General features: G+C 40.7%; 1 protein-coding gene across 1 annotated transcript in view; it reads left to right on the forward strand.

Moving 5' to 3' along the window:
- CA12 (carbonic anhydrase 12) overlaps positions 1-22,487 on the forward strand; it is a 31,410-nt gene that overhangs the window by 3,302 nt on the left and 5,621 nt on the right. The window contains exons 2-6 of the mRNA XM_056500072.1: positions 15,461-15,640; positions 18,169-18,311; positions 19,133-19,228; positions 20,896-20,959; positions 21,414-21,571. Coding sequence (XP_056356047.1) covers positions 15,461-15,640; positions 18,169-18,311; positions 19,133-19,228; positions 20,896-20,959; positions 21,414-21,571 — 641 coding nt within the window. The remainder of the gene's footprint in view (positions 1-15,460; positions 15,641-18,168; positions 18,312-19,132; positions 19,229-20,895; positions 20,960-21,413; positions 21,572-22,487) is intronic.

Below are 22,487 nucleotides of genomic sequence, written 5' to 3' on the forward strand. Positions count from 1 at the left end.
GTTTGCAATTCGCTACATACATTCCCCATATGCAGCTAAGCAGATACTGAGCAGGTCTTTTTCTCAGAAGCCTAATGTAGTGCCTTGAAATTAGCTGGCAATATATTTCTGCTTTGGATTCACCTGCATGCCAAGATTAGCAATATTTCTAACTGGTTATTGTCATAGACACTGTAAATACAGCATTCAGTCTGCTTCTTTTATGGGTGCTGTCTAACCTATTCTAAGCATCATAGTTTAGTGTTCTATTTAAACAAAAGTTGGGTTTTCCCAACAGCTGGGATGTGAAATCAAGTTGCTTTACAGTTGTGCTTTTCTGTAATAGGTTAACTTCAGTCCAGAAATGCAAGAGAAATTAATCCTTCTGAAGACATGCACTGAACTAAATCAATACAGAGGGAGCTTTAGGTCTGTGCCTGTTGTGATCTTATGTGCTCCTGTAAATCTGTTTCAGAGCTGACTTCAGGGAAGAGAAGCACTAAATCTGAATATTAGTTTGAACAGAAAAAAATAAAGTGGGGAAATTGATTTGAATTTGGGCAAATTGTCACACAGCAGTGCCTGACCTTCTCTTACAGGAAATCCTGGAGTGCTCCTCTGCTCAGTCGGCCAGTTCCCAGCTCATTTAGCATCTTCTTCAGAACATGCAAGAACTCTTGATATGGCTTCATCGGGCTACTCTGCCACAGCAGAGACTTCTTCCATAAGGGGAGGGCAGATGGGAAATTCCTAACATATAGGAAATTTCAAGAGGTAGAATAATTTAGAGGGCAGAGCACTGGATTTATGAATTCCTGCTCTAAGTCTAGCTTGCAATGACCAGGGATCAGTATCTTGACTTTGTGCATCATCTGTAGTATGGAATAGTTTTTTAAAAAGCAGCTCTTACCTTGAAAACTTGAAGAGGTAATGAAAATGAGGCAAAACTAAAATAAAAACAGAGCAGGAAAATATCTACCATTATGTACTGCACCTCAGGAGGCACATTCAGATGTGATATAAGCAAAGATACTGGACAATTTCCTGAATTTCACAGTAACTTAGAAATGTTGTTTTGTAAGACGGAAAGGCTTGAAGGAAGATCATGTCAAAGGAACAAGGAACTTGCTTGAGATACAAATCATAAAATTCCATAATTTGGAAACAGCCAGTTTAACAATAGAGTATCCTTTCTAAGTGAATCTGTGTCAAAGAGAAGGCAACAAATACTGCAACTCTGAACAACACCTACACCATAAAACTCCAAGAGGTTGGACTAAATGGCAGCATACACTAGCATTTCAATCACGGATGTCAAGGTTTATATTCCAGCACAGTTCAAATGTGAAAGTAGGGCTCAATTTCAAGGCTGTCTGCTGTCCCTCGTGCAAACTGCCTGGCACCCAAGACTCCTCAAGCACTCTTATGGTTTCTGACACAGCTGTGCTACATCTGTCTGTCAATGCTGTGCCCTTCCTCAGACAGCTCTGAAGTTAAACTTTTTGCTTATGGGTTTGTATTTGAGCCTTGCGTCCAGACACTCTCACTGGGCCCCATTGCCAACAGTGCCCCCAACATCCACCCGCCTCCTAAACTGGGGAGTTGGTGAGACCCCACAAGATGGCCCTATGACCCAGAATTATTTTAGTTACTGCAGATAGTGAGATAATTGCTTCTTTTGGATCCAGCTGACCCTCTTCACTTTCTGTGTACAGTATGCAAGGGGCTCCATTGTCTGCTTGTTATGGTCATTTGTCCGGATGTTTGTTAAAACGCTTTTTAAAGAAATGCAGTATCAGCATCTCCTCCAACCTTTGGCACTGCTCACATCAGAACAGAACCACAGAATCACAGAATCACAGAATCACAGAATAAACTAGGCTGGAAAAGACCTTTGAGATCATCAAGTCCAACCTATGACCTAACGCCTCCCCATCAACTAAACCATGGCACTGAGTGCCACGTCAAGTCATTTTTTAAAGTCACAGCCAGGGACTGTGACTCCATCACCTCCCTGGGCAGGCAGTTCCATTGCCCAATCACTCTTTCAGTGAAGAATTTTCCTCTAATATCTAACCTAAACTTCCCTGGTGCAGCTTAAGACTGTCCTCTTGTTCTGTCAGTGGTTGCCTGAGAGAGGAGCCCAACCCCCACCTGAGTAGACCCACCTTTCAGGGAGTTGTAGGGAGTGATGAGATCTCCCCTGAGCCTCCTTTTCTCCAGGCTGAACAACCCCAGCTCCCTCAGTGATTCCTCATAGGGTTTGTGTTCCAAGCCCATCACCAACCTTGTTGCCCTCCTCTGGATGCGCTCAAGCATCTCAACATCCTCCCTAAACTGTGGCGCCAAGAACTAGACACAGCACTCAAGGTGCAGCCTTTGTTACTGTGTTGGGTTGATGTGGCCAGAAATGTGTATTTTATCACCATCTGTTAAAACCGGGTGGGGTAGTGATTCCTTATCTCCGTGGCCCATACTATCTGCTAATGGTCCATCTTTAAGACAAGATGGGGCAATCATCTTTATCTTTTCCACAACCCATCCTCTCTCCAGGAAGATATCATCTGCTGATGGCTCATTAAGTCCCATTGTATGACTGATAAAATTATATCATCCCATTGGGAGATGCTCCAGCCAGGGGGAGGAACCAAGCCTTTCCTACCTAGATAAAAATGGAGCTGTCAGACAGAAAGTTACCTTCTTTCCATTGGATTCCAGAGGAGAAGCTGGACCTTTCTACATCATCCCTGGACTTTTGGAGGAAGGCTACAGGAGCACTGCTTCAGCTGAACCACACCTGCCACTGCAGGGGGACTGTAGCCACCATTTGATTGGACTGCTACCAACACCCTGACTGACAGTGTGTCAGGTCGTATTCTGACTCTGTCAGAGTTGGGATTGGTTTTTTGTAATACTGTAGTTCTATTTTAATTTTCCCAGTAAGGAACTGTTATTCCTAATTCCCATATCTTTGCCTGAGAGCCCCTTAATTTCAAATTTATAATAATTTGGAGGGAGGGGGTTTACATTCTCCATTTCAAAGAGAAGCTTCTGCCTTTATTAGCAGATACCTGTCCTTAAAACCAGGACAGTTACCCATGCTGAGTGCATGAGTGTGCATGCACTTCAGCTGAGCTGCTGATTTCACCCCTGACTCTGACTTACCACCCTTGGACTTGCTTATGGAGAGCCCAGTTGCATCCTCTTTTCACTTCAAACCTAGTTTAAAGCCCTCTCAGTGAGTTGGGTCAATTCATGGGCTAGAATTCTTTTGCCCTTAACAGATAGCTGGAGCCCATCTGGCTTCAGCAGGACAAGTGCCATAAAAGTTGCCCCATGATCAAAGAACCTAAAAGTCTGCTGATGGCACCAGACCTTGAGCCACTTGATAATGCAGGTTTTCCCGTTCCTGTCATCATTTGTCCCTGCCACTGAAGGCACTTGTTACTGTGTAGGGGTTACAGAGCGGTGAAAGGACACAGTAACATGACTCCTTCTTGCATGTAGCTAGGAAGAGAAAGAAAGAGCAATTTATTGAAGAAAGCCATTGCTTTAAATAAGAGCGTTTGTGCAAAACAAAATACAGAAGGTTCATTGGTCAGAGAAAGAGACACCTCTTGTCCCAGGTTTTCTCATGGATCCAGCAGGTATTTATTTTTTGTTATACCTCTTTCTCTTATGTTTACTATAGAGAAAGGCCTCTAGCTTGAGAAAAATCCTAGCTGAGCCTGAGAAAGCTAGACTGAAAAAATCCTTTAAGATTCTCCCTGGGCCTGTAATGGCCACAGGCACTGAGCGGAACACCACCCGTGTTCCTGCCCCATTGACCCAGAGCCATGAAGTCCCTTTTAATTACCCTGGTGCTCTTATTTTCAATCTCATCACTGCCAGCCTGGAGTGTCAGTAGTGGGTAATAACCAGAGGGCTGAACCAGCCCAGGAAGTGTCTCAGTGATATCCCATATCCAGGCCCCAGGGAGGCAGCACACCTCCCTGAGGGATGGGTCTGGTCGATGTACAGGGCCTCTCTGTTCCCCCCACTACTAGACACCCACTATGACTACACTTCTTTTTAATGCTAGAGGCAGTGATCCATCTGACAGATGAAGTGTAATTGGGAGGCTCTCTGGGCAGATTATTTTCTTCTGTGTCATCTGGCTAACCCTCTGGATCCAGGGCCTCATAGCTATTCTGTAGTGGCACCTGAGTAGGTGATGGGGATCGGTCGGAATTTTCATTACCTCCCCAAGGAGGGACCCATTTCCACTCCTCTTCATCAGCTAGGTCTCCTCCTCCTGCCTGAAGAGCTGCACCCTTCTATTCCTGAGAGAAGCCCACCAGGAGTCAGAGGTGGGGTGCCTCCCCCCACTAGCAATCTGAAAACCAGAATAAAATGCTATCTCTGTGTAGTTTGTGCAGAACACAGGCAGGTAACTGTGTCAGGGAGCTTTTTTTTCTCTTCTTCCATGGCTTATATTTGGGAAGCAAAGAGCTTTCTCTCTAGCCAGCCTTGAAAGCACAGCACTGCATGAAATTCCTCTCGTAGATGTGAAGCCAAAATGGCTTCTGCTAAAGAAGGAACTTGAGGAGGAGAGGTACAGATGGTGAAAATGCAAAAATGATCTGGGGGAGATTGTAAGAATCAGAGCATACTACCTTGGTCAATATTCAAGAACACTGGCAGAAAAGATGAAGGAAGGAGATAAGAAAGCACTGTTTGGCTGATAGCTCAGTCCATACACTCCTATACAGCACTGTCTTTTTGTAGAGCAGGTAATTTTCAGCTCTTGATACCAACCTTAGCAGCTTGTCAGACAAGCTGCTAGCTATGTGAAGACTGATGACAAAACCACTTCTTCTACAGAAATCTTCAAAACGGTGTTTCCAAATTTATGTCAGGTTAGGAAGGTCCTGCATACGGCTACAGCTACGTGTTGATAGCCCCATGCTGAACACACTCAGCATGCCTTTTGTACCAGTGTGGTAGACAGTGTCCCTCTGCTTTGGACAATGGCACTTGCAAAGTCGTGTTAAAAACATTTTCTCCATAGCTTACACCTTCTCTCTCTTGATTACATCTGTCTGAACTGAAACGCAGAATTACAATCTAGGTTTACAAAATGCTAAGGAGAAGTATAGAGGAAGTGTTCTCAACCACAGCTGCTTTCTAAAAGGCTACAGGACATTAATTAGTTGCTGCTGCTCCCTGCAGACTTCCTCTATCTAGACTGGGAGGAATGGGCTATGCATAAACAGCAGCAACAGACCAGAACCATGATTTGCAGCACAGCCCTGCCTGGGATCTAGGCAGAAGTGAGCCATGCTCCAGTCAACTTTCCTTTCCCCTTATCAACCTCATAAATGGTAGGAAAAAATAAGCACATCTAATAACATTGAGTAATTACACAATAGCTGATAAAATGTTGAAAATAAAGTTTGACCAATCAATAATAATACATTATAAAGTTGTTACTGATATTTAACAAGGTGCTAATAACAATTATAAATAATAATGTACTCAAATAAAACCAATAGTCTCTTCAATCCCACCTTCTTCTCCTCAGCTATCCTCACTTTAAGAGCTTATTCCTCAATCACTGACAGAAGAGGACATTACCTTATCCCTGTGCTTCTCTTTACCCCTCTCCATACATGTCCTGAATAATATCAGATTCTGGGTCTGTTGCTTCATGAATTTTTAGTCTTCCTTACTTCATGTGTTCTCCTGGCTAAAATAGCCTTCAGCTCAAAAAAAAATCTGTTCCTGACAAGTTGAATGGTTTTTGTGGGAAGTGTCCATGGTCTCTCTGAGTTATTACCAGTCCCACACAGAGCCTCATTTCTCCTCCCTTCCTTCAGTCCTCACAGTGGGCCATTATACTACATCCAACTGATCCAAAAATGGGACCTGAGGGAGACTCTCTGAAACAGGCTAGAAAAACTCTAGTGTGGTATAGCCCATAGCAGTACAGCTTTTTTAAGCATTTTTGTCTTTGCTAAAGAATTTCTCAAGTTCCATGTTTAAATTCCCTCTGTAAGTGCTGGAGTCTGCCCCGTGAGGACCTCACTGAGGTAATGAAGGATATGATCTGAGAGTGTTGTGACATAGAGGCAGGTCTGATTACATCATTTGTTTTGGGTTGAGTCTCAGCAGCTTTACAAAAAGCAGTCCTAAAGGCAAGGAGAGAGAAAAGAGGAGAGGAGGGCAATAACTCATTAGCAGAAGCTCTGCATATGTACATTCTGCTGTTTGCCACATGTCTACAAGGGAGTTTCTTCAGAGTGCAAGAAAACCTGTGAACTGCTGTAATATTATAAGTCTTTCCTTGAGATGTCAGTCAAGAGCTTCAGTACAGTCACAGTTACTACTGTGCTTATTTTCTTCCTAAAGATACATCTCTCACTGCAAGCGCCGTTGAATGGTAAAGTCTCCCAGTTTTCTATTTTATTGTTTCTTGTGCCTTAGGGCAGCTATTTATATAGAAAAATGGCATCCTTTCATTATTACTATTCAATATCATGCTCAAAAGTCGTATATTGTTGTAGTCTGTTGTTGTTTGTTGTTGGTATCCTCCTTTCAATTTCTCAGAATAGGTATTCTGACACATACCAGGAAGAGGAATTTTTCCTCTGATTTAGTTGGCATTACAGACTTCTTGTATGCTCAGTATGCTTTGCTTTGTGATCTTTTTATTTCTCATAAAATGAAGCAGAAACTTGCCCTTTCAGGGTTAGTGGAAGCATAATACCTTTCCCTCTGCATGTTTATTTTTAAACCAGAGAGAAATAAAGCAATCCATGTAAAGGACCCCATACACTAGAGATCATTCTCTTACAATAAGACAATTTCAGGACTCTACTCACTCTCTTTTTGGGAGTCAGTGCTCATCTATTAAAGCTGATTGTAATCAATTTCCATTTTCTCAAACTAATTATAATCTACAGTGTTATTATAGGATATGAGGGGAATTGTTGCAAAGTTTTGTGTGAGAGCACCTACTCAGCACATATATTCATGGGACAAAAATCCGGGAGGTTCAAACAAATCCAGAGCTGTTGGTTCATGCAGAGTTTGGTCAGAATAAGCATTTTACCAGGTTTTTTGCATGAGCAGCAAAAGGTATGGAATTCAAACTTTTAAGGTCATCTTCTTATTTTGTGTATATGTCCTCTGAAAAATGCCTATATTCTACAGCAGAATCTCCTGTCTGAAGGACAGAGATTCCTAGAGCTTGATGCTTTCGAGAACAACAGAATAAATAAGGCTTGATGCTTTACAGGTACTTTTGGTGACCATACAGAAGGTTTGGAATAGAAATGATGTGTTGAAAGGAAATGTCTTCTGATACATCCTGAAGGGAATTCTGGAAAGTGCCTGTCTCAGACTTAGGAACCTAGTACCAAGAAATGGCAGGAGCTGGAGTATCTGCCTGTCTCAGATATCTTTCCAAGTAGATTATCACACCCACAACCATTCACACCTTCCCAGCTCTCAAGTGACCCTGGAAATGTATTTTTTCCCTGGCTGTTGATCAGTTTAATGTACACTGGTTCTAGGAACATCCTCTGCCATGCATGGGCATGTAACTGTGTTACTCATCAGTACTCATCCCAACATGAATAAAGAGCCAGGAGAGTGTTCACAGACACAGAGATGTTGAATGTTCACTTCTAGATGTGAATTCTTCAATTTGACACTGCAGACAGTCTGCCTGACTCTCATTTCATTATCAGGCAGAATAAAAGCAACCTTGCTCAGGGTCTGAGACTGGCAGCTCTCTGTGTTCATTCAGACAAAATCAAAAAGGTTCTGCTATCTGGTAATTGATTCATCTCCTGATCCAAGATGAAATGAGGATAAATGTGCTTCAGTTCTATAGCTGTGCTCACCATGAAGTCATAATGGTAGCAAGATGCAGATCATCAAAATGCTCACAGGTTAAGGGATACTTCTCTTGGTAAAAGACTTGAAGCTTTCATTTACTTTTGTGTCAGGTGAAATAACTGACAAAATATTGTAAATGCTTAAAAGTGATTGTTTTAAAGTTGCTTTAGATTATAATAATCATACTTTTGACACCTCATACACATTTTAATGGCCAATAAGAGCATGAACATAGTAGCTATTGTAGTTAAGCCAGTATTTTTTCAAACCCTGCTCAAATGAGGGTATTTCTAAAGCCTACTGCCAGTCATTTTTATCTTTATCCAAGTTTTGGCTACAGAATGACCAAAGGACACAAGCAACCCCCAAAAAAATTCAGTAAAAAAAGGCAAGAGGCGAATGAGGTTTCTCATCCTGAAATCTGAAAGATTAATTCTTCTACCAGAAGAACCTGAGGACTTGAACCAGGATGATCACACAGACCTTGCTTCGAAAATTCCGATGTAAAAGAACAAGGCAAACTGGTCCTAACAAACTGAGAGCAAGAAGTTTCATGTTCCCAGCACATACTAATACAAAGTGCAGTTGGTTTGCACATCCCTACAAATTAATCCCAAACATTTCAACACAAGGTTCTTAGGGAAAAACTGCATCTGTGACGACACTCCAGAGCATAAGAAATGCTGCCAAGAACTGTGTATTGAGCAGACAAGTGTATGCAATGATAAATATTTGTCTGCATGCATACAGACACACTCACAGGCACACTGAGTGTTTGCAAGATTTGTATTTCAGGACTGTTTTCTAAGCAGAAATAAAATTAAATTTGCAGAGATCAGCATTAGCCTGATAACCCAAACTGTTCAGGTCTGTCAAGATGAGCACCTCTAATTATGCAGCAAGCTGAGTGATTTCAAGTAGGTTTCAGGACCATGAAAAAATTATTACAAAGAGCATTTAATAAGTCAAGACATTTCCAAAAACATGCAGATACTGCCCCAAGTTCAGTTCCTTAAGAAGTGGATGAGTATTGATCATTTTAACTCACTCACCCTCCCTGGGATTCTCCAAGTTATATGGGTTCATGCATCAGACTCCCTTTTTTGAGAGCTCGTCTATTCATTTCTGTCCATCACTTCTCAGTGTAGCAACTGCCAATCCACTGATGTTTTTCAAATTCCTCAACAAGGCATAGGGGTGCTCGTTGTAGTTACATTCCACTTATATTCCTCAGCTTCCTAACCAGAGAAAAATCCCAAGGGTGTACCTACAGACAAAGTCGGTGGTTTTTCAAATTAAAAAAAAAAATACTGAGAACAGTCTTACCCTAAAATTTAAGTGACAAGAAATTCAGCCCTATGGGCAAGATCACAGGAATAATTATAGCTCAAATTTGAGTGAGAAAGATTCATAAAGCATCGAAAAGTTTGTAAGTGTCTATGTTTTGCTCAACAGCTGGGACTAGAAAGATAGACAAAAATATTGCAACATTCAATACATGGGTTTAAGTAGCAATTTGTTTCTTTACAGAGTAAGATCAAATACAGTAATATTTCCTTTGTCTTTAAACAGGGTCCAAATGGTCTTATATTGGTAAGTACTAATTCATGCATACAAAGTTATGGCTTTCTTCTGTACCTTAAGGACAACCTGTCAAATGTATTCTGGTGAGTACTTACTGGGATCCTTACCCAGGTTTGAATCTGGTCAATTTTCTTGAAATCTGTTATTCATCCCTCAGGTTTTGTATCTGGGAGAATCATTTACTGAGTTCTAAATTTCCCTGTGGAATGACAGGAATTTCAGCAGACTGAAGCTGGCCCTACAGCTGCAGAGGGTCCCTGAAGCTCTGTTTCCTCAGCAGTGACAGGCCAGCAGCACACTCCAGCCTAGCTTTGCAAAGAGCATTCTCTCCCCACCCACATGAGTCTTCTTTTTAAAGCAGAATCAGAGTTCTCCTGTATTCTGTTACCGGAGGCCCAGGTCCCCGAAGATACCAGCAGTGACAAAGCAGAATAAATCATCTTTAGGAAAGCAGTGTTAATTTGTAACTCATCCTTTTAGTCATCTACTAACTCAGAAGGACCTGGTGGCTGCTCAGGAAAAGAAGTATCTAGTGTTTTTCTTCTAATTGATCAAATCCTCTAGCCAGGTATTTCTTCATTCAGAGTAGCATTTTACATGCCAAATACCCTCACAGAAACAGGCAGTATGGAGAATTTCAGAAAAAAAATGTTTGCTCTTAAGCTTTTGGTGCTGCTCCAAGACAGCACAAAGAACCTCTGAGACTGAACTTGCTGCTAGGAGCTCCTTCCTTTGGCTGTGCTCCAGTTTACCTGACAGGCTTCACATAAGCAGAAGGAGAACCGTCAGCTGCATGTCTATCTGCCAGTGTCCATACACACACCTCACATTCCCAGTAGGGAAAAAGTTTGACACAACTTAAACAAAACCCTGGGGTTTCCACTTAGACAGCAGCCATCTGATAAATCTAACCCTGCTGAGTAATAAGGAAAACAAGATTTTTTACTACCCTGAAAGCAGAAGTTTTGCTCTCCTTCCCAGGGTAATCCTTGTTTAAATTAATTACTTCTCCCTTCTTAGGAATCTGGGTTTCAAAGTGTGCTATTCTCAGTGCCTGACTTCATCGATTCCTGTTAAGCTCTTTCATACTGCATTCTTTCATACTGGATAATGATTTCTACATTCTAAATGTATGAAGGATGGAGAGAAGGTTCACAAAACACATTATATTTTTCCTTCAACTACTGATTTAAAAACAAATCTAGAAAAACATATAAAAGCAAATATATAAAAGCAACTTCAAAAAACTGAAGTGGTAACTGAACTTGTACAGAGTAGTACAGAAAAGCAGAGTTAGAGCATTGATCCTCACAGAGAAAAACAGCTATTAGGGAGACTATGCTAAGCCAGGAAAGATCTTCTACTGGTCCTGGTTTCTTCTGCTGTCCTAAATTTTCCATTGTTTACCTTTGCCCCTGAAACACCCTGCAGTGCCTCTCACTAAAATTAAGTCAATAGGAATGGAAAGGAAATCAAGCCATTATAACCACAGTGCAGACTGATGTCAAGGTAAGGGTCAAGGTGCAAGATTAAGGGTGGAGGAGAAATCTGAGAGCTCATTGTCAGATTCCTATTTGTTGAGTATTTGACATATTTTACAATATGCGAAACTGAATGTTGATGCAGTATTAGTACCTCAGGCCATAGTGGCAAAGCAAGATGACACCATATGTGATTAGGACTTATCTATTCAGCACAGGCTTTCCAAAGAAATGAGAGTTTGCCTTGCCTATAATGGAAACTACTTCATTAGATTCATCAAGTATAAAGGCTAAACTTCTCTTCTGTTTGCTTCTTCCTTAGCCAAACTGCAGCAATGCTGGTTGCTGTTTCTGTTTTCACTACCCTTGTACATACAGCACAGAGCAGTGAGGCCTGAGCCCTCCAGCCCGGGGACACAGGCTTGCTTTGTGAGCTCTGAAGGGCAGCTCCACCTTCTGTAACATGGACAAAGTAGATCGAGTGTATCACAAGGAAAGTGTTTTCAGTTAAAGAACTGAAAGAGAGGTTACAATGCCCCACAGCTGTTCAGGCAGCTTTTGGCAATGCTACTGTGTGGCTGTGAGGTGCAGGCTGAAATCTGCTCCAGAAAAAACTGGTACATGGAGATGTTAGGCTTCAATTCTTTGGATTCTGTCTCTGTTGTAAGTGGGCTGGAATGAAATCAGAGAACCAGAATCATCCCTTCAGAGTGGACAAGCAGCTACAATGGAGAAAACTAGCTTTGCAGACCAGTTTGAGGTAATAGTGAAAACAGAATTATTAACAGGCTTTAGCAGAAATAGTGCCAACAGAATTATTAAAGTACTTTAGCATGTGAAGAGACAACTTCATGCTGCAATGCAGACACAAGAAATGTTGGTAACAGACATCAGGCTAATTGTACTTGAAAACTCTTTCATTCTGCTGCTAGTGAATATTCCAATTCAGTGAGGTGCAGAGAAGCTGTGCTAAGACCCTTCCACTTCCCCTTCAGAAATGCCAGCTTTATCGAACACACTAGAACATGCCCCAAATTTATCATACAGCACCTGAAAGCAGTAACAGCAACAGCTACAGCCCTACACAATTCCTCCACCTCACAAGCTTCCCTCTGGGCACATGTGTGGACAATGCACACATATTGGCTCTGTGTGCATATAATGGTATTACTGAGCACTGAGCAAAATGGAAACCATGTGCTCATGTCACCATGGTAGGGAGCCTGCACTCTCAGCCTTCACCACCAACTCAGCCCTGAACAAATAGCAGCTTTCCAGCTTCCAGCTGGCTGAAAACAGGGCAAAGTGCTTTGCCTGGCTGCAGAAATACCACAGGCATTCCCTGTGTTACTCACCCAATGCATTTTACTACATTACTTTACTTCAGATCAAGAGAACTTGCACAGACTGTGAGAAGCTGGAACAACATGAATATTAATTGGTCATCAGAGCAACAGTCTGTTGGTACCACTGGTGTCTCACAGAGCTGTTTTCTCCTTATTTCAATGGGCCAGTGTATCCATCCTGGGAGCAGACACCGCTGCTCGTGAAGGAACACTTGTCCTGCATTGCCCAGCAGCACCAGTGCTGTGGGGCTGGCTGCAAAGTACAGAGCTGACAAACGAGATGGTATGATGGACACGTGCAGCCTTGCTGCTGAGGGGGTTTTGCTCAGCTCACTGGGCATTCAGACAATTCAGAGAATTATTCCTGCTTTATTTACAGACATCTTTTATGAAATAGCTGTGAGGGCCTGATCAGGCTCAGGGCTACTTTCAATGCGGAAAGGGAACATGGTGCTGCAAACTCATGTCACGAAAAGCAGCCCACAAGCTGGATTTGAGCAGCCTGAGTTTGCACTCCCTAGAGCAGGGAGTGCTCTTGGCAACAGTGGGAGCAGTGGTAGCAGGAAGGCTCCTACTTCCAGGGACACCAGCAGCTCCCTACCTTATATATGCTGACCCTAACAGCTGAATTATATCTTGAGGGGGTAGAACAGCCCCATGGCTCAATATGTGCTCTGCTGGCACAGTTCTGGTGGGATCCTCACAGTGGCAAAAACCTCTAAAATGCCCGGGTCATGAATGTGTCACACAAAAAGGAGATAAACTTTGAAGATAATTTTACAATACTTCTTACATAAATACCTTTTGGGACTTGTAGCACAGGCCAATCTTACATGCACATGTTGTTCTTTCTTCAGTAGTGATCAGACAAAGCCTTTGTAAACACAATGTGATTTCCACTGAATTTATCTGAGTGTACTGGCACAGAAAAAGGAAAATCTGGTTCACAATCAATCATTCATTTTCACCAGACCTAGCCAAGAAATGCCTTCCAGCTGTGTAGTTTATCTGCCTTGGAAATCTCAATTTCACATATGCAAAACTAAGTTGCAGTGAGCTCAGCTCTTGAAGACAGGAGTTTTGAGGCAGTGAAATTAGAAAGACTACATGACAAAAGACAGAATTTCTACAAAAACTGGGTTTGTACCAAAAAAGAGGTTGTGTTCAGGTTTTTTTTTATTGAGTAGGAATGAGAAACAAGCAAAATGTTCTGCAGCTTAAAGGCCTGTGAGTGGAGCTGCAGATTTATGTGAAGAGAAGGATAACTGCTAGTAAAGGTCAAGGTACATAAAGACTGTGATAACTGTGTCATTTTACAGACAAGAAAAAAGTTTGCCTTCTGAACTGGCGATATAGATGTGAAGTTCCCACATTCTGTTGCCAATTATTCCAGACATTCGAGTCACCCAAACACAGTACTGAAAAAATGATTGGTACTTCATGACTCCCTGGCTGGGACTAGACTTCTATTTCATACATCAATCATCTATTTAATAATCAAATCTCCAAAGCTATGACATGCAATATATCAAAATCTTGCAAACTCACTATCTTATCAAGCCTTTTAAAATTACTGAAGTATTTTTAAAATAAAGTATTCTCGCCAATTTTCTGGCATTGCTGTAATCTTAACACCTTGTGAAATATTAAATTTCAGTGTCATTGTCTTGCATAGCAAGACCTAAGAAATGGTAATTTCTTGATATATCCTAATGCATGTTTTCCTGGGAAACACTCTTTAGTACATATTCCATAGTATGGAATTTATGGTCTTCTGGATGTTATTTGCCAAAAATAGGTAGAGGAGAAACTTCTTTAATGTCAGCATAACATTTATTAGCTTTTTAAAACAATTTCAACAACTATAAGATAGTATCACAAAGATGTAAGAAGAAAGAAATTGATGTGATTGTCAGTGAACTGGAGTAAAAAAATTAAGTTACAGCAACAGCATGGCCTATTTATACTGATAAGCATTGATTGAGTCTGAGTATCCACACTACAAACAATGTCCCCTGCTAACCTGTGTCTTGAATAATGTTAAACCTTTACCAGGGAAGTAAGTCTGTCTTTATGCACCAGAATTGGTCTTGTTGATTCTGTAACATGCAGTATGTTTAAGTCAGATTCACCCCCACTATCCATTTATTTGGCAATTGTCTTTCATGTAAATAAAGTGAACTCCTAATAGTATCCTGCCTGCTAATTTCCTTCAGAAAATATCTGAACTTGCTTGGCCATTGATGATCTAATCTTCAAAGTGGGAATACCATGGTTTTGGAAAAGAGGCCTTCTAATCAAAGACTCAACGGACTCGATCTATGTAGTAAGAAAAGTGAAAAACTATATCCTCTATATTAAAAGTACTTTAATGAGGAACGAAAGTATGGGAACAGCAGGCTCACAGTGAAAACAAGCTACCAAGGAGAGTAATTATCTATTGGGCACTAATGAAGTATCTTTTATCTGCAATGCTTAAAGGAAGAGTAGATGTTTATTCCCTTCTGAAAAGAATGGCCTCACAGAAGCAGAAATTGATCCAGGGAGGCCCAATGTCCTGTGTTACTCAGACCAGGCTGGGTAATCCCTAAGGACCTTCCTGCCTTGGAAAGAAGGCAGGAGTGATGAATATTCAGGGACAAGAAGAAATGTAAATTGCAAGTACCTCTTCTGATATTTAAATCCAAATCATCTCATCCTACGGTCTGCAAACAGCTTCTAGCTGTTAATATGTAATTAAATCAAAGGCACAATTAAAATTCTCTTGATATTATCTATTCTTCGTAGATCTTACCTCAGGCAAAAGGCTGTGATGAAGAAAAGTTTCACCAGAGTTTGAGCAAGTTATTTCATGTCAAATTACCATAACACCTTCCATTTTTGCAAGTCAGCTTTTCACTGTGGATTATGCAATCCTGTTAGGTAGTGCCAGGCAGTCTGTACAGAAGGGAAAAGTCTGAGGCTCTGATATAATCAGACCTGTCTCTAGGTCACAACATCCTCAGAAAAATGATTGTATCCTTCATTACTTAGTTTAATGAGGTCCTGGTTTAAAAAAACAAAAAAAGTCTTAAAAATTCATAAAAGGCTTCCTTTCCAGGTTTTGGGTGAAGGCTGACACAAGAGAATTTCTAGGTTAATTGCATTGTGAAGGTTTGCCAAATGTGTCTCTGTTAATTCACACAGGTCCTGATGGAGAGAAGGCCTGGCCAAGTAAATACCCATTTTGTGCAGGAGTATTCCAATCACCAATTGATTTCCATGAAGATATTCTCCAGTATGATTCTAACCTCGTGCCTTTAGAATTCATAGGCTATAACGTGCCCTCCACTGACCAGTTTACATTGACCAATAATGGCCATTCAGGTAAGGGAGCTCACGGACACCAAGGAATGGTAAAAGAAAGAGTTGCAGAAACCCACTGCTTCTTTTACTTCATGGGTGGACTGCTTTGATTATTAGATGAAATTAAGATGCTAATCAGATGAGAAGGCCTTCACATCAGCATACCTACATCTACAGAACAGGCTAGAGAAATCTGGGAATGTACTAAGTACAAATGGATTCCCAGTAAGAAAACTTTAAATAAAAAAAATTAAAATAAACTCTAGGCACGTCAGAATTAATGCCCAAGGTTTTCTTCAGTTTTGGCATGCCGAAACAGAATCAGGCTTTGTGATTCTGCTAAAAAGAGATCAACTGATAACTTTTGAGCAATGGTTCTCTTCTATTCATCAAAGCAGCTCAGCTCAATTACGCGGGGGCATGGGGAAGAGGAAAAAAAAGGTAAGAGCACCATTCCGTTCTTTCAACTTGAGACAGAAACCTCTTTAGTGTAAGATAAGATAGACAGTGATAGAAGACAGAAAAATAATTAGAAACAGTGTACAAAGAGGCCCTCTCCACAGTAGCACTAAATCACTGTCAGTACAGTAGGTAAAGGTAGGGATGATGCAGTCTCATAAAGGTCTCGTCTAATGACACAATACCAGTGAGTCATCCCCACCATTTTTCATTCCTTCCTGAAACACCTGAAGACACAGAAATAAGAATAGTTATAAAGCCCTCCTTCTTTGTATTCTCCTTTCTTGCATAACTATCAAAATAACCTGTGTTATAAAATAGCCTCAGGTCACACACACTTGGTTATGAGTTGATCAACCTGCAAAAATCTTTATTTCTATCATTCTTTCAGTGAAGCTGACCTGCTCAATTGAACATCATAAGCCCATTCCTCAGTAAGGGCCAACCCCTTGGGACAGATTACTGGTTTTCCTCTTGATCAATTTCTCCTTTAAAACCAGGTTGCTTTAGACTAGGAATGGCTGGAACATCCTTTCCTTGTGAGCCTTCTTTTCCTAAAAGTGCTTTTAGGTTCTGAGTGAAAGACTGGACTACAGTTACAGTTGAATGTACCGGGTTGAGGTAAGGGACAGGCAATAGGCAGAGAAGGAAATATTGTCATTGTGTACTTGAAAGGTGCCAGACTGTAGAAGGAGCCAAAAGAACAGCACTGAGAGCCTGTCCCTCCCAAAAACAATTGCACAGGTAAAAGCAAATTCCTTGGAGAATCAAAGTCACTGCCACAGTCAGATCTCACCCCTAAAATATGAGGTTTGATTATTTACTAAAGAAAGACGAGACAAAAATATAAAGCCCTCAAGAGGATGGGAATTTATTTCTAAGGTCAGTGCCCTCCTAGAAGGCAGAGGAGATGCATCCTACTGTAGAAACCTCACTTAGAAACAAATGAATTTACCTCTTAGTAACAAAAAATTAGCCTCTGTTGTACTGATCATTACACCATCTGCTGCTAACTTTTATTTCAGCTAAAGGAAACCAGTAGGATACTTAGTATTGTGCTGTCAAGTCATTCCTATATATAATTGATGTTCTTCACCAGCCAGCTCATCCAGACACAATTATCTACTTCAGCTAGACTGAAAACAGTAGAGCTCAAAAAAACCCTCTTCAGTAGGAGCCTAAAAATAGGGTCACAGCTGTTACTTCACTACCGTGTTGAGCCTTCTTTCCCTTGAAAAACGTGTCCAGGGCAGACCAGAAACAAACTGTATTCTCTCTGGGTAACAATACAGATAAATTGCAAAGAAATTGATCTGTTCTTGACATAAGCTTTTGCTTTATGATGAACCAAATGCTCTAAGTGAACAAATGAGAAATTTCTGCTGGGTTGAGAATTACTGCTGTAATTTCTACACCAAAAAAAGCCCCAACAAGCCAGCCTGCCTCCACCATTGGAGAGCCTCAGTGAGCAGAAGGGAGGGTCATGTGTACAAAGGTCTCTCTCCAGCACATCAAGAGAGAAAATGCTCGTTCTTGAGGCCTGGGATTATCTTACTGCTCAACATCAGTGTCCTGGGTTCTGGGAGCAGCAAGGAAAGGGGGGAGATTATTTGGTTTTGTCATGTGCTCCTAAAAGAAGAGTAAGAGGCAATAGAGTTGAATACAACAGGAGATATAAATTATGATGAGAAATATTAATTTATTAAGCCATTTTCAACTATTATTAAGGTGATTGAAAGAAGGTACATGAGCCTAAAATTTGGTTTGACATATAAATAATTGTCTCTTCCATGTCTGAGATAAATACACATTCTTCAGGGACAAGAAAGATTTCCACTAGCAAGAATTGTCACATTCAATCCCTGTATTTAGGAAAATAGAAATGGGTATGTTCCAAATCCTGATCTACCAAGAAAGGCTTAAAGACAACAGAAGTGTTTATTTCCTAGCACAGACCAATATGGATTTGAGTTAAGAATCTGCTTTTTTCATGCTCCATATATAACATACTTAGACATGGTATTTTTATTTGCCCTCTTCCTGAGAGCTGTGGTATCATTTTTTCCTACCTGGTTTTGGTCTGCTTACAGTGAAAATGTATCTGTCACCTGCTATGTCCATCAGAAACCTCCCGTTTGAATACACTGCATCTCAGCTTCACATGCACTGGGGAAACAGAAACAAGTCTGAGGGCTCTGAGCACACTGTCAGTGGGAAGCACTTTGCAGCAGAGGTAAGACCAGCTCAGATCAGGGAAAGAAACAAAGAAGGTTGAGCAGGCCCCATTGTTTTAAAGTGGGATCTGTCTCATGGGTAAATGACTGTTGAAGGCTGTGAGGTTCTAAGCCAAGTATTTATGATCTGAGGATATACTAAAAAAATGGGTTGTGCACCACAAAATAAGATGCATTCAGATGTGCTAAGTCAGGGAGCTGGAATTCAGATTCTAAACTCAGAACTGGCACCAGGTCACTTGAGGTAACTTCTAGCTGCACAACACTGCTTCTCTATTTACCTTTACTCACCTTCTTCTATACAGTGATGAACTGTTTATATTTTCTGATTTCTGAATTATGGATTTGGGAATAGATTTTGACAAGCAGTACCAATCAGATATTTACTTCCAGATTATTAAAAAAAGAAATTAGTCACAATAATTTGCTTGCATAAGAGCACTTTAGGAATCTACTTCTTCTCTAGTTATATTTAACACTGGGGTTTGCATTCCAAATATTGGAGTGCTAAGGTGTTATTTTTTCAGAAAAAATTTACTAGTACTCCAGACAAGATGTCTTGAAGCTGAAGTCATGAATCCTCTTTCTCCCCTCATTATTGGGGGTGTGTGGAGTGTGTGTAACTGAGCTACAGCAGGGCTGGGAGTCCCAGGATCTTCTGCCTTTCTCTAAAAAGATCTTACCACTGCATTCAGAAATCACTGATGGACCCTCCTGCACTGTCATACCCTGAGGTGACCACATAGTCCTTTTAAACAGTGAAGCATAAATGTGAGCACGACCCAGACATTACTGTAACAAAATATCTCCTCCTTTGTAGCTGCATATTGTACATTACAACTCTGAGAAATACCCAGATGTAACAGCAGCAATGGACAAAGCTGATGGACTGGCTGTTTTGGCTGTTCTCCTGGAGGTAGGATGCAGGATCTTCTTTTTCTGTTTGTTTAGAATATGCTTTCAGTCATTCAGTTATGAGAGACCTTTAACATACAAAATTACCTACATCATGTAACAATACAATGGCTGAATAAAAGTTCTTCCTCTTCTCTTTCACAAAAAAAAAAAAAAAATAAAGAGTCAGATTCTAGCAGCACATACCAAACCAGGAGCAAATGTTACAAAAAGAGGAATTCTGAGTATTTCCTCATGTTTTTTAGTAAATTAACTTCAGCTATGTTAAATCCATTTTTACATCCATTTACAAACTAAAGACTAGTAGCGTTTATCAAACAAGAGGCAACAGTGAATTTCAAGCTCAAAGCTCCCTACTGTAGCATGAAGCAGTTTGAACACAGAAGAGAGGCATAGGCAGGCACAGCCCTGCCTTTGACCACTGTATGTAATAGGATTTAACCACAGTCTTGCCCCTGCTAACTTCCCAGATTCTTTGAATCACAGAATACACTAAACTAGTATGTTCAGTGACATTTTAGATATCAGGACAGCTTTCCAATTTTCCTCTCTTAAATCCCACATATAAAGATAATAATGATTTTAAACAAAAGGAAAAAAAATAGTAGCTTGTACATTAAAAATTCTTCTTTTTCTTGAGGATTAAAACTCCTTAATAAGATGACTTTGAGGATTACATATGAGAATAATATGTGAGGATTTTCTGCAGCATAATAAACCAAAATCACAGGTTTCCACATTTCCATCAAAAAGTAAAAATGTTCCAGTTGGCAAACAAAGCTCTCATTAATTGATATTACCCAAGCTCACTTCCTAGCACCTCCAAAATTCTGAGAGTAATTTTGTGTTCAATTTCAGTTCATTTGGAAGTTGTAGCCATGAAAAGTGTCAGAGTATTATACATTGTGCTAGGGAATAATACTGGGATTCTGGTTATTTCTAAGCAATGGTGATTGAAAATCAAATTAGTGAACAATGGAGATTAGGTCTTGGAAATCCTTTCAGACAGCTGGTGGCTGTTACAGTTAATGTAAGGACACAATTTTACTATGTCTGGTTGTCAGAGGAGCTGCTAAGCACCAGCTTTGAAGAATTAATTAAAAAGGCATTGATTATTAGACAGAAAGGCTACTGGTAGCAGTTGAAAAACATAATCTTGTGTGATAGCTGAGTTATAGCCTTTGCCAGATAGTTGAGTTGTAGCCCTGTATCCTTGTGGTGCCTAACAGTGTTATTCTTTACCTCCCTGGACGGTGAGATGCAGGAGATTAAAAATGTGGTTGGAAAAATGTGGCTTTTACTGGAAACCAGGATATGGTCTGAGAAGCCTGGCAGCTGAGAACTTCTGCCTGCAATGGTCTCAGAGGAAAGGGCTTCTCTTCACTTGCACAGCACTCTGAGCAGGCAAGGCCGGTAGGGTCAGTGTACACAAAAGGTCTTCACTGCAGCTATAAAGGCAGCAATAAAACAGCAGCTCTAACAGCCCTGGAGCAGGAAGATTATCGTGGCTCTGAGGACAGACGGGATGTTTTGAGTTATAAAATACTTATGCGATTCTTGTACATAAGTATCTGGACAGTGGAAGCACTTGTCTTAGGACATGCCAGAAGCACAGACTCATATTCAGGATGGTGATTTGCACAGCTGTTGATAATGTGACCATTGCAGATTGGACCCTTCAACCCATCCTATGAAAAGATCTTCAGGCACTTCCAGAGCGTGAGATACAAGGGTGAGTGGCTAAATCAGATTGAGAATGGCTGAGAGTATCAGATGTCACCCTGAGAACGGTTGAACTGGCTGAAGAAACAGTCCAGAGATCTCAGGCAAATCTGTCACAAACTGCAAGGCTTCCAAATGCAGTGCATTCCTGGGAAGAGTGTGTGGCTAGCATGCCCCATGGGATTCTTACTGGGCCTTATTTCTTCCACGTGGTGTTTCTTAGTTAATATGGCCACAGTTTATCTTAGAGGACTCTGATTTGGTGTCTCAGACAAAGTACATAGGAAACTTAAAAAGCTGTAGTCCTTATTAAACTGGGATCATCTCTGCTAAAAGGTATTTTTCTTATCCTAGTGATATGACACTGAAAATACCCTACTTACTGAAAATCAAATTCACTTCACTGATACACTGCTTGTGTGTGTAGTCCTGATGCAATATTTAACACGGACTGGCTCTTTTAGATCAGAAAGTCCTGGTCCCTGGTTTCAATATTCAAGAGCTGCTTCCTGACAGGCTGGATGAGTACTATCGCTATGAAGGATCCCTGACAACCCCTCCCTGCTACCCGAGCGTCCTCTGGACAGTTTTCCGACACCCCGTTAAAATTTCTCAGGAGCAGGCAAGTTCCAACAGAGCACATTTCCCTGACTGGTGTCTGCTAAAGAACAGTAAATACATATTCTCATTTCCTGGATTTCTCTTATGTTTCTGTAAAACTGAAAGATGACCATTGCTTAAATCCATTGAGTGGGAAGAACAACACAGAGCTGACATAAATCGATATCCCATTTGTTGTTGGCACATTTTGGGTCTGCCCAAAGAACAAAGGACAGAGAGCTGCACAGCAATTGGTACACTATCAGCTTGAAAAAATCCCAGTCAAGTGAGATTTATTTTGATTTCCATTATATACTTACACCCTGCTCTACATCTTTCCATGAGTTACGTGCAGATTATTGTTTGGGCTCCATGTCTGAATGTTATTGACAAAGTATTTCAGTGCTACTTTGATCCTGATGGACTTGGGTGGGTTGCAAAATTTCTAAAAAGCTTGTGTTGTGTAATTTACCCTTCTTGAATTCCCTAACTTATCTCCCAACTTACATTTTTTGTGCTCATCCAATTAACTTCTTTTGCTCTTGGGTGGCCACTTACCTAGACTATAAACTCACAATCACTATCTTCTGATTCACCTAATTGTAGACATGGTGGAAAATATTATTATCAAAATCTCTGATCAAATTACAGCAAGCTCCTCATTTTGAAAATACATTCTTGCCTTTGTCCATTCTGCCAGATCATGTTTCTAAAATCATTAAGAGTTCTTTCAAAAAGAAGACTTTAGTACTACTTAGGAGTTAGACTGTGCATGCTGGAAAAGTCTACTGTGTTTCCTCCCATCCAGTCTTCCTGGCAGATAATCTGATAGTAAGCAGTAGTTTTATCAGGATGTAAACAAAATATAAGTATGGACTTTGAGAAGTCACATTGTTTACACATTATTCTGTATTTGGGTTCACAGGACAGGAGACTTA

This window comes from Oenanthe melanoleuca, chromosome 10 (assembly GCF_029582105.1).
Source record: "Oenanthe melanoleuca isolate GR-GAL-2019-014 chromosome 10, OMel1.0, whole genome shotgun sequence".
NCBI lineage: Eukaryota > Metazoa > Chordata > Aves > Passeriformes > Muscicapidae > Oenanthe > Oenanthe melanoleuca.